Genomic DNA, 12,317 nt, shown 5'->3' on the forward strand with positions numbered 1-12,317 from the left:
ATTGTTCTAGAAATATGTCATCATTGTTAACATTAACATTATATTACATAAAACTGGAGTCATCGTGTTTGATTTGCTGTATGCTTATTTATTATATTACTGTGGTAGTTCTTATCTGCAGCAAGTTTTATGAAAAATTGTTAATGTATGTGACAACTATACAGACAGTAGGGCAATTTTGTAAACGTTTTGCATGCATAATATAAGGGAAGTCGGAGAAGAGACGATGTCTGGATTCGAACCCGGTCAGCCTAGAGTACTCTTTCCAAAACCACGGCACCTCCATAAAACTGTAAAAAAAACTATACAGCTATACTGAATAAACATTTTAAGTTTACTGATCAAAGTCCTAACTGAAGCAAGATACATGTATATACAGCAATAACAATAATTTATAATGTTTGTTTGTTTTTAATTCTCCATACTACCGTCTATTTTCCGAAAAGGAAACATTTTATTTTAAACGTTGTGGTCTTGTTTAGATCAATTACCGTCCTCCTCAGCTTGCAGGATATCCATGACCATAGTACAATTACTTGCCTCCAGGTTAAAATTAGATGGATATTGTTGATCTAGTTGCGGATTAGCGTTGATATAAGTATGATCGGCAGGGCTGGATTTCTTGAAGAACACATCAGGAACCGAGGATTGAACACAGCCCTAGAAAAAGCCGAGAGATGACAGAAAATGTGCTGATTAATTATTTCGTTAAATGAACGGTACATCCATACTTCATCTTTATCATGTTTATCCTTCCTCCACTCAGGAGGTTGAGCACTAACTGCAGGAGGCGATTCTTGTGTGGTTACAACACTACATCAAATCTATGATAAATATGGTGTCGCCAATTTATCAAAGCTATAATAGATGCGGTGTCGCTAATATATTTGAAGACTTGAAAAATCAATTGTTATTTTCTTTAGAAATACTTTATCTTCACCCAATTACTAATCATTTACCCCATATACAAGTGCATCTTGTCAAGTGAATAACAATTGAACTAGAATGTGAGCGAAACATGATTTAAATTATAGCGAAATATAATCGTCTCACCCACGTGACTGAATGGTTTCGTATCATAAATTATATGTCATTCTGCAATGTGTGTTATTCCTTCATTCTGTTCCGTATCAACCCATTGCATCTTAACTGGGTGTAATGCAGTGTGTACCCGTGTTTCATAATAAATTAGCCACATGATTATTAGCAAAAGACACTCTAATCTTAAACTGTCCACTCTAAATCCATGCAGGTGGGGTAAAAAGAAACTCTGTACGCAGAATTTCTTTCATGCATTAGCGCCTTGCCATTGAAACATAGCGGGTTCAAAATAAAAATTGATATTTTGCATCATCAGTAAAAGGGGCAACAACTTTTAAGAAAAACAACTCAAGAGGACCTTAAATACCCTATCATAATATCCCATAGAAATCATGTTCAGAATACGAAATACGTCATTGTATCGTTTGTACATTTCAATAAGCGATCGACAAGGCTATTAAAACTGTTAAATGCTTTAATATCTTCTGAAAGTCTTTTCAATCGTGTTGATAGGTTAGCATACCTCAGGAGGTTTGACGTCAAGGTTGTGCTCTGGAGCAGCAGCCCGTCTTTTAACCTTGTATTCCTCACGATGAATGCGAATAAGGTTAAAGCAGAACACGGTCACAACGAGTAGGATTACTATGGCAACGGATGAAACTAGGCCGATGAAAAGACTCCTCTTGTCAAGACCTGTTCCTGTCATCAGGGAGAGAAGAGAAACAACACGTGCTTAAAGCCCCTATGGCATACAGGGATTAGACCTCCTTGCGAGGTCATCATAGGGGGTCAACGGGTACCGCTTAGGCATTGTTGGCAGTATAGAGGGCGCAAGTAGATTTTAAAGGTATTACAAAGTTTGGTATGGGGTCATGAATTTGGTTCAAATTAACTTATTGGAAGCATATACGTTCCTAGAATATTCATTGATCATTGTCCCGTTTGAAATCGAGTCTAAAGTCATAAAATTGTAAATAATAAACTCTTTATGTTGTATAGCGCCCTCTCAAGGTCAAGATATTAATTAAGCTGTGGCGTGCGCCTGTAATCCAGCTAACAGTGGAAGTTACAAACTGATTCAGCCGAGAACGCAGGTTCGAAACTGAGTCACGTCTTTCGGATGGTGACGTTAAAAGTCGGTCCCTAGACGTAAATAATCATATCTGATTGATACACGTCTGTAAAAACCCAAATACACACACACACACAATAAAGCAATGTTTCATGACTAAAACCGACCGATTAGCTATTCCCCTTTGGAAATTATATATCACAACTACACATGCTGAGATTGTCATGGTCGCAGCTACCATTGTACGGCCGTAGGCGCTATTTGAAATATATTTAAAATTTACCGGGAGCACCGGTAAATTTTTATATTCAATTTTTTCTCGAAAATAGAAGTGTTTTAGGGGTTAATTTTGTTAGTGCTTATAATACATCCACAGGGGCATCCAAATATATCAAAATTGTAAAGATTCACTATCCACCCAATTTTCAAAATTTCCCAAAACTTTGTACTACCTTCAAGTAGTGCAGTGGGGACTTAAATTAAATCGAAAACTGTCAGATGTACCTAGACAATTAACAAATGTATATTTTGATCAATGGTAAAATTTAAATATTTATATTGATGTCCACTATAATTCCAAACAATTATTCTTGTTTACGAAGTTTTTTTCAAACAAATCCTGAGAAGGCAATACTCATTAACATTAAAATTTATTTGCATGTGTATTGTACGTTTCTGTTAGAGAAGACAATGTGAATATCTTTGTGAGAACGCCGTCATATTTGTTACATGCTAACGTAAGAATTTACATTGGAAACAGCAAATAACAGACATGAAAGACGGATGCCTACCTGGTACTTGGTCTGTTCCTGGTGCGTTGGTTGAATAGGTATCTATCAAACGGTAAGAAGATGTAAACAAGATAATACAAAGATAAATAGAGAATATATGTCTGGTGCACATGAGAGGGTAACAAACAAGCAAGTGTAGATAATTGGATGGTGTGTATTTCATTATTGTTTAAAATCTATTTCACAGATAAGGTTATGAGCAGAACCAGCGCCATATATCGACGCCCCTCATGGAAGGGTTGTTGAAATCTAAAATAAATCTCGAATACGTCTTCTAAAAACATAATTGTACACGTTTTGGGGTTAATAGTCTGCAAAGTAGTTAAGTTACTCATGAGGCAATGTTGAAATTGTTGAAAGCTGAAATTCTCTAAAACACGAGATCTAGGCTCAGAGTACATCTCTTGAGACTGAATCGCTGATGCTGAGTCTGCCATGGTGCCGAGCTAGGCCGAGCCCGTTCATAGGGATTTTAATAATCACCTTCCACGCAGTAGCGTCCAGGCAATGATTCCGGAAAGATGTCCATATAGCCCTCCATACACATACAGATATAGCCGATTCCATCCCCATCCATACATACAGCATTCACGGAACAGTCGTTGAGCTCGGGAGCTTCACACAGATTGATGGTGGTAATCTCTATTAAGATGAAAGACGAAACATATGAGGAATTGGAGACGCCAATGACATCAAACCCTGTAGCAGAAACCCTGCTTCAATAAAGTCATAATGGAGGAAATCAAGAAAATGCATCATCTGGGTTTTATATTCCGATGCAATATCATGTAGAATTGAGAGATTTGATAAATTCAAACAAATATGCAGCCGTCGTCAATAAGTAGAAGTAATGACCTCTCGTTATTTAAAAATTGAGTACATTAATGCATATTATGGTAAAGATATTTGTTCTGTATTTTGCTAGTCTCAATGTTCAGATACTGAAACAATATTATAGAGATAATAACATTTGAATATTTATAAATGCTGTTTATTTTCCCTTTTTACATGTCTATCTTAATTTCTTTTAAAGCGGAACAAAAATAGTATTGTTTGTTTGTTTGTTTATTTTATTTTAACACGGTGGGATACTTTAGCCAATGGCTGTTCTTCAGCATGGCCGTGCATAACAAGAAGAGTCATACCATGAACAGTGACAGAGTTTCTCCGAATTAGCAATTCGCGGGTATCATCAGCGAAGCGAGGTGAAGTTTCATTTGGCTGTAGGACCTTTTTCAGGTCGGACTCGGAACCATGAAAGTCTTGGCCCACGTATACTATTATCTCACACATCAGACTACCCTGGAAAAAGCCGCCGACATCTACACTGATGACGCCTGGCATCCCACCGGACTCAAATGCTAGAGGTAACTGCAGAATGGTGGGTAGAAAATCACGTTTCCCGTTTAAAAAAATATATATGTATATTGTCTCATCGTAGAGATTTTTCCTTCTTATTTATTAATTTTACTTTTAAAAACGTTACAAGATACCAATGTCTGTGGGCTTTATGTTCTATTTGCTCATTTGCAGCAGAACAGGACATGATAGACAAACATACAAAGCTAATCAATTGGGCAGTAATGCCTATGTGGTCTTTATCTTCGTTTGTCGTTCGATTCATATAGTTTGCTTACAGTGGTTGTAAAAAACGTGAGCAATCAATTTTCGGTGGATAATGTATGATCGAAAATGTTCTTAAGGGAAAATATAATTTGTTTTTAGTACAGTGCGTATGGGAGGTAAACGTCGCAACAGAGTTGCCAATCAAATATTCATAGCTTTCTCATTTTTTAATCGGTTTTTGCTCAAACTGTCACTGAGTTGTTTATCTCATTCTTTTGCTTCTATTAAAATCAATTTAATATCAGGGTGGACGTCCCTTAAAAGCATGTGAAGTACTCTTAGAGCAATTCTAAATGGTGCCGTGCATGATCATACTCACTAGACCAGTGACTGCGTCGGATCCATTCTGAAAAGCGAGGCTAGTGGGATCAGCGAACGAAGGATTGAAGTCCACCGGAGACCCACTGAGTTCATCAATAGTGAACACCGAGACAAAAGCTCTACTTCCTTTGAGGTACCAAAAATGGATCAAGTGAAAGGTATAGGATAAATAGGAACAGTATTAAGATTCGAAGGAAAAAGTCATCCCTGATCCCCATTACAAGTGATTCTAAATAATTAATATAATTCATAAATAACCATGATACGACATGAGTAGGAAAATTTCAGAGAGATACGTATCGCATAATACCTGTGAAGAGTTACACTAATTATTACTTACTTATATGTGCAATGATACATTTTTACACTATTTTATATTTATAGTAATGTGTGTAAACACTATACACTGCATGCTTTTCGTAGACATACAGATGGAAACTTATATTCACTAAAACCTCTATAAAAACATGAATCTTTACCAGACTTACCATAGAAAGCTGCAATATGCAATGATAGACTTAAAGTTAGACTTCAGAAGATAGCTTAAGAAGCCATTGCGCGTGTCTCCCCCCCCCCCCCCCCACACACACACATCCCTTTACAACTTACTAAGAATACAGAGTCCAGTCCAGAAGCTTCTCTCTCTTTCTGGTCTACAGTGACATTCAAAGCCTCTCAAGGTCTCTAAACATATCTCAGTGACGAAATCGCAAGACGGAGAACAAGAGCCTATCAAATTCAAAATCACAGATAGCTATTTTTATCAATACGTAAAGATCATAAATTATTCTCTCTTTGTGGTGAGATTTTGACTGTACAAATGAATATAATCATGAGGAGAAACAAAAGCAAATGGAATTTGTTGACCAAAGAAACAGATAATTAGCTCTGATACGAATATGAACTGATGGTTATCTTTTTCTTATAAGAGAATAAAAAGTCATTATTATTACCCCTAATAGGTATCCCATAGCCTAAATTATACACGTTACACAACGAGCCTTGACATCTAGACAATCAGATGATAATCCAAGTATTCTGAAGCCATGACGCTTTGATTTAGATAAAATTATGGATCAACCATCTACCAAGTATCATTAGTATATCGAAGTTATTCATCTTGTACTTGTGAATTTACATTGTCGCTGGCTTCGTAAGTGGAAGAAGTAAGATAAGGCTTTTAAAAGCAATCAATACCCGTTTATGTTAATTTATTATACATATCAATATATTTCAATGTGATAACACTTTTCTAAGCTGTGTATTTATCGGCTATCAAAAAAATGAACTTTTTTTTTCTTTCACTACTTTTATTACAAAGTACGTAGTGCTTGCTCCACGAAATCAATAACTTCAAATTCATAATAATTAATTTCTACTTACTTTGGCACAATCCTGCTTCAAGTATGAAACCATCGAGGCACGTACATTGTTCATTGACACACACCTGAGAAGAACCACATGAGACTCCACCGCATGATAAATCTTGAAAAAAAGGAAATTACAGAAATCCTTTATTAAAATGAAAACAAATTAATGATGCTAAGGTCATCTTAAAACACGTATTCCATGGACGGGAATAGCCTCACAATTGGTACAGATTATAATTCAAGCAACATGAATGGTAATCAAATCCAAATCGAACCCACATTAGAATTTGCATAGCGCTGCATCTATAGTTTCCTTTTCAGAGGCGCTCTGAGACCAAAGAATTGTATTCGTACCATACTGCAATTAACATCATTCGATAAGATTTCGGAAAATCTTCGCAATGAATGATGGTAATTCCAAAATATAAGCCTAAAACGATTCTAAATAAGAATTGAAACAATTATTGTGTATGTACGTTTCAATGACCTAAGACAATGCATTCCTCACTTTTGTTCTGTTGTTCGGCAACTTCTTCCAAGAACATGATATGAATCCCGAATGAAATTAGTACACTATTAAAAAGAATTTGCTTTTAATATCTGTCCTTACCTATTTCACAGACAGGCCCTGTAAATCCTACAGGGCATGCACACGTCAAACGGTTGACATCTGCAAGACATGTACCTCCATTCTGACAAAGATCAGCCGTGCAGGCAATAGTAGTAGATGCTGTCCATAAAAACACAAGAAAGTATCATGATTGACCCCCAATTCACATCAACTGTGGAACATGCCATCGTTAGATTAGATACTGAATAAGGTACGACGAATTATGTGACATTTCGTCGGGTTGAAGAAAAAAAAACATGACAATGATGCACTTTCTAAAAATTGACGTTTCTAATAGTCATGGTATATGCCTAGCGCTTCCCTTTGGCGAGAGAAAATTTCGAATGTCTTTTTCCAAAACATTATTAAGTTACAATGGATATATTCATTACAATAAAACCACGATGTGGATATGTGTTCTTACCTTTATAAATAATCAGTAATATAAGATAATAATGCAAACAGTTTTATTTAAAGAATGTTTTTGTAAATTTCTTTAAAAAAAACTGGATATGTGTTCATACCTTGACATGTCCCATCAGGCATGAGTTGAAATCCGCCATTACAAACACACATGAAGGACCCCACATTGTTGAGACAGAAACTATTCGGATCCTCACACATCAAACCGTTGCTGCATTCGTTCAAATCTATAAATGAAAACAATTATTCGAAATTATTGGAATCTATTATCATTTAGAACCTCATACAGTTCCAGTTAGAAACAAAATACGAGGGTGTTTGGAAGGATATTTCAAGCTGATAGAATTCTAATAGATCTGTATTTGGAAGATAATCTTATGAAGTATAATATAGATTTGTTGTGTTCTGTCAGGTGCTGGTTCAAAATGTATACATGAGATACGTGCTAATTAGGTATACTTTATAGGTTTTCACTTCCATGATTACAGGGATATGAAATCCTGGTCTAAGATCTTCGATATATATTAAAGATTTGCAAATATATTCCTTGATAATTTTATTTATAATAGTTTCAACCTTTCCATCTTGTATAGATCATACTTACCCTCTTAGGTGAAAACAGGTTATATATAAGAGTATCACATGCCCTCCGGTCACTTTTTTAAAAACTTTTCTTATAAATGAAGGATCTCATTTGGATTTTTATTTCGGTTATCAAATTTAAATCAAAACATGCCAAGAAGGCCTAGATTAACCTATAACCAGACGAAGATACACAACTGACAGTGCAAATGGTGAAATCGAAAGATGTTCATATAATATTTCGGTTATCACAATTTAATCAGAACATGCTAAGAAGGCCTAGATTAACCTATAACCAGACGAAGATACGCAAATGACAGTGCAAATGGTGAGATCGAAAGATGTTCACATATCTAGACTACCTTCACAGGTCGGGAACGTTCCATCAAGTGTTCCATTAGGTTGGCAGGATAATGTAGTCTGGCCCCTGATGATAAAGCCCAGATCACAGCGGTATGTACAGCTATGGCCAAAATCGATGATTGAAGGTCCGTTACACAATCCATCAAAGGAATTGAGGGCATCAGGCATTGGAGGTATAACGCACTGGATCGCTGTGAACAGACGTAATCAGGTTATTTAGATATGTTTAAACTAAAGTGTTCTTATGGATGCCAGGGCCCTGTCTTACAAAGAGTTGATATCAACCGCAAGTATGTACATAAGAGATAGGAGACTGCAAACTTGCGATTGATTGGAGGACTTACGATCGATTCGGATCAATCGCAACTCTTTGTAAGACGGGCCCCAGGTCTTTAAATTACCCCCCAAAATAAATTGCTCACAAAATATCCCCATCAAGCTACGCTTCATGCAACGTTCCTTCCCGGCAATTTTGCGTGATAGACGTAGTATATTTCCCTGCGTTATACTGCGAGCTTTCCTTGCAAAAGTTATAATAATTTTCATTGCGAATAAGCCCTTACCTTTTACGATCGACAGATTTGAGCAAATCAGTGCTGATCGTAGTCGAATCGATTTAGAATATTAGCTATATAAAATTACTATGTTTTGTAATTCTAAAGAATTGTGAGCGTTACCGAACGAGCTTCATGTTGTTGATCTAGTTAAATATTTACCCCTATCATTTGTTACAAGAAAACCAATTCAATCGTCCGGAAGATATGAAGGTTGATGTAAAAAAAACTTTACTTTAATCCGACCCTTACATTGTTGTTTGAATCGAATCATTTCTCTCTTTCCTATTCATATAAAATAAGAAAGTTTATTGACATAAATCCTACCCCAATAGTATAATCATCAAAACAAAACGAAACTCAATAGTACAATATTATTTCATCTCACCCGTTTCACAGAAAGCACCGAGATATCCGACATCACATTGGCAGGAAAAGCTCGAGAAATCATTCAGACACTGCCCTCCATTCAGACAGGGTGATGAAGCGCAGGTATCAGGGGCTAGTGAGATGAGAAGTTAATGATCAACACAGGTAATAACGGTTATGTCTCTGAGGCTACTTCACATCCAGTGGATTGAAAGTTTGCTTTAATAAACCAAGGTATTACTACCATTTCGTGTAGAATTTTTTTTTCTTCTTCAAATATGGGAAAGATATACGCTTTATTTTATTGGTACTTTTAAAAGCTATATTTTTATTTCAATAAATCACGTATCTGAAACGGATAGTTCTGAATTGGAAAACTAATAGTTTGAACTCTTTCAAACATATTACGGAATGGTGGATTCTTACACTAAGTATTGCTCGTATATGTTTCCGTTCCAAACTTGGAAAAATTAGGTAAATTGTTCTGACTGGGTTGAGACGTTGACATTTCTCGTACCTGTAAGGGTTGACGCAGATCCAAGATTCACCTCACCCGACTGTCCAAAACCCCTCACCGAAAATTCATACGTGGTATTATGCATTAGACCAGAGATCGTAGCAAAAGAGTCAAACGACTGGCCAACATTGCTACTGACCCCATCAGTGTAGTTGATCGTGTACACCAGAGCGCCTGGGAGAGGGTCCCAAGTGAGGACGATAGTATCTGTTGTTCTGGAGATAACTGCAACTGTTGATTCAATTTCTGTAACAATGTCATATATAAATTGCACTTGTTAGTATTGTAAGATAGTTTACAACGCAGTCAGAACTATAGGCGTGTTGGTACAGAAAGGTATTGCAAAATAAATGGCACAGGAAAATATGACACGTCTTTATACGTTCAGTTGCGAGTGTTTGGAATGTAACGAATTGTGCACTGAAAATAATTGCTTTTTACCGGAATTAAACAAAACAAAAATGAGAAAGCTTACCAATATTTTGATTTCTTTTGCACTATTCGTTATTCTTTCAACAGAACAAAGACTAATACAATTATACATAATGGACCACAAGGTTTTTTTTTAATTATAACTTATATGTTAAGGCATTTTTATTACATCATTTCAAAATCATTCCATAATTTTAATAATGAGGAAACAAACCTAAAGACCAGGTGTAGTCAAAAATTAATATCTGATGTTTCCTGGAAACCTTTTGAAGTACAGCTTGTACAGAAAATGGCATAAAACACTAAACGAACATCCATTACCCGTTAAGACTGTTACAGATCCCACTTCAACTTGTCCAGCGGATGTGAAAGCGAGGACCGTGATATTGTAGGCGGTAGACGAGGCCAGACCCTCGATGATTGCAGTATTTGTAATGGACCCAAACTGTCCACCAGGCCCATTCTGGTCCCGATAGGCGACCTGGTAAAAGAAGCTATCAGGGATATTGGTCCAGGAGAGCCTGATCGCATTGAACGTTACCTCATCAACCAACACTTCCGAGGAAAATGCTGTAATTGGCGTGAAAAGTTTGAAAGAAGTATACAGATATATGCTTTGGTAAATGATCGTCTGAACTTACAATCAAATTCGTGACATTATGCGTTAAATAGAATGCGATCGAAAGGAAATGTCAACATGATCCACATAGCAGCGAAAGTGGTGGCATTATCGTCAAACGGATACTTTTCTTACTTCGAAGAGACGGGCAGTTTAAGAGAGATTGGTATTGATAAAAGGGTAACAATTTTCCACGAGCGAGAGTTTGGGACAGTTTTTCAAGAACATTTTGTCTATAGTTCTTGTAGAACAAAGAAATCTGTCAAGGCCAATTTAATAAAGAAAGAGTGCGTTTCACTCATCAGGGAAGAAAGACATCACTAGACATGAATATAAATGATATTATTGATTTCTGTCCGGCTTAACCTCATTGGATTCAGAAATTCGAGGTCACACATAGAAAACGAATTTACTTATATTACGTTAAAACGTATTTTGTTTTCTACCTTATACTGCCACGCCATCAACGTCCTTCGGCAACACAAATATCTACAACCGGTACTTTCGCTGATACCCCATGATTCATGTAAAATAAAGATTTATTATCTTGAAACCGTATCATTAAAGCTCGACTAAGACCAAGGTAATAGCACAACAATTTGTTCAATATCTGGAGTGGAGTATGTGTGTATAGTCTGTTATACTCTGAACAAAATGATCCACATGAAGAAACATATATATTTATTTATATATATCACCGAATTACTTCTTACTTGTAGTACCAACAGCAGTTCCCACATTGGTCAGAGGTGTAGTGGCTGCTACCACAGCAAATGTATACGTTGTACCTGATTGGAGATCAGGCACGGTAGCTGTGGTAGTAGGTGAGGATAGTGTGAAGGTTCCTGTGTCTCCAACATCTTGGCTGATGTAAGATATCACATAGCCGGTAGCTGTCGGGACAGCAGCCCATGAAAGGGTCGCTGTAGTAGAATCTGTGTTTACCACACTCACGGTTGAACCCGACAAAACATCTGAGAGAACAATATTTCTGGATTAATGTTTGAATGAAAAGTGAAGTCATATTGTAGTGAAAGGTACTTTTCATGGTCATTTAAAGTCAAGGATGGTCACTCAACATAAGAATGTGAACTCCTACTCATACTAAATCCGCAGTAGTTTTCATTAGTTTCCTTTCGGAGTGGAATTATATAGATTTTGTTTGAATAAAACTGCAGTTTATGACTAATACCCCATTCAAATAGTAAAACAATACAAGAGCGATAAAAGACGAGGAAAAAATTACACTGTACCGAATTACCATGATCAAGAAACCATGCGTTTGGTAACGGTTTGATGGTATGTCTGTGGTATAAGTCTTACTTGTTTTTGCTAGATCCCATCCGACAACGTAAGACAATTGTGAGGATGCAGAAACGGTCTCGACAATAGCTACGTACACGGTGTCGGCAGTTAGATTTTGGAAGACTACGGACATATTCTCGACGCCGGCAGTCCTGGTATGTTCCTCCGTGCCACCCTCGTTGAATAGATGAACCACATAAGACTGTGCGTAGACTTGCGGGATAGTCCAGTAAACTTCCAGTTCCCGGGCTGTTACCGCCCCAACGCTTACATTGGCTGACGAACCTGCACAAAGTGTGGGTTAATTATTTATTTGTTTTTA

General features: G+C 36.7%; 1 protein-coding gene across 3 annotated transcripts in view; it reads right to left on the bottom strand.

The window, feature by feature from the left end:
• The window catches only part of LOC105442566 (hyalin-like), a 22,265-nt gene continuing 9,948 nt past the window's right edge, over window positions 1-12,317 (bottom strand). For all 3 annotated transcript variants that reach the window (XM_030984037.1, XM_030984036.1, XM_030984035.1), the window contains 16 exons: window positions 12,014-12,280; window positions 11,404-11,664; window positions 10,393-10,641; window positions 9,640-9,885; window positions 9,142-9,255; window positions 8,199-8,390; window positions 7,356-7,481; window positions 6,832-6,951; window positions 6,235-6,336; window positions 5,461-5,580; window positions 4,850-4,977; window positions 4,050-4,275; window positions 3,388-3,546; window positions 2,905-2,946; window positions 1,565-1,740; window positions 1-660 (listed from right to left, as the gene is read on the bottom strand). In XM_030984037.1, coding sequence (XP_030839897.1) covers window positions 484-660; window positions 1,565-1,740; window positions 2,905-2,946; window positions 3,388-3,546; window positions 4,050-4,275; window positions 4,850-4,977; window positions 5,461-5,580; window positions 6,235-6,336; window positions 6,832-6,951; window positions 7,356-7,481; window positions 8,199-8,390; window positions 9,142-9,255; window positions 9,640-9,885; window positions 10,393-10,641; window positions 11,404-11,664; window positions 12,014-12,280 — 2,705 coding nt within the window. In that variant the 3' untranslated portion in view covers window positions 1-483. The remainder of the gene's footprint in view (window positions 661-1,564; window positions 1,741-2,904; window positions 2,947-3,387; window positions 3,547-4,049; window positions 4,276-4,849; window positions 4,978-5,460; window positions 5,581-6,234; window positions 6,337-6,831; window positions 6,952-7,355; window positions 7,482-8,198; window positions 8,391-9,141; window positions 9,256-9,639; window positions 9,886-10,392; window positions 10,642-11,403; window positions 11,665-12,013; window positions 12,281-12,317) is intronic.

Source organism: Strongylocentrotus purpuratus, unplaced genomic scaffold (assembly GCF_000002235.5).
Source record: "Strongylocentrotus purpuratus isolate Spur 01 unplaced genomic scaffold, Spur_5.0 spur5_scaffold_14, whole genome shotgun sequence".
Classification (NCBI taxonomy): domain Eukaryota; kingdom Metazoa; phylum Echinodermata; class Echinoidea; order Camarodonta; family Strongylocentrotidae; genus Strongylocentrotus; species Strongylocentrotus purpuratus.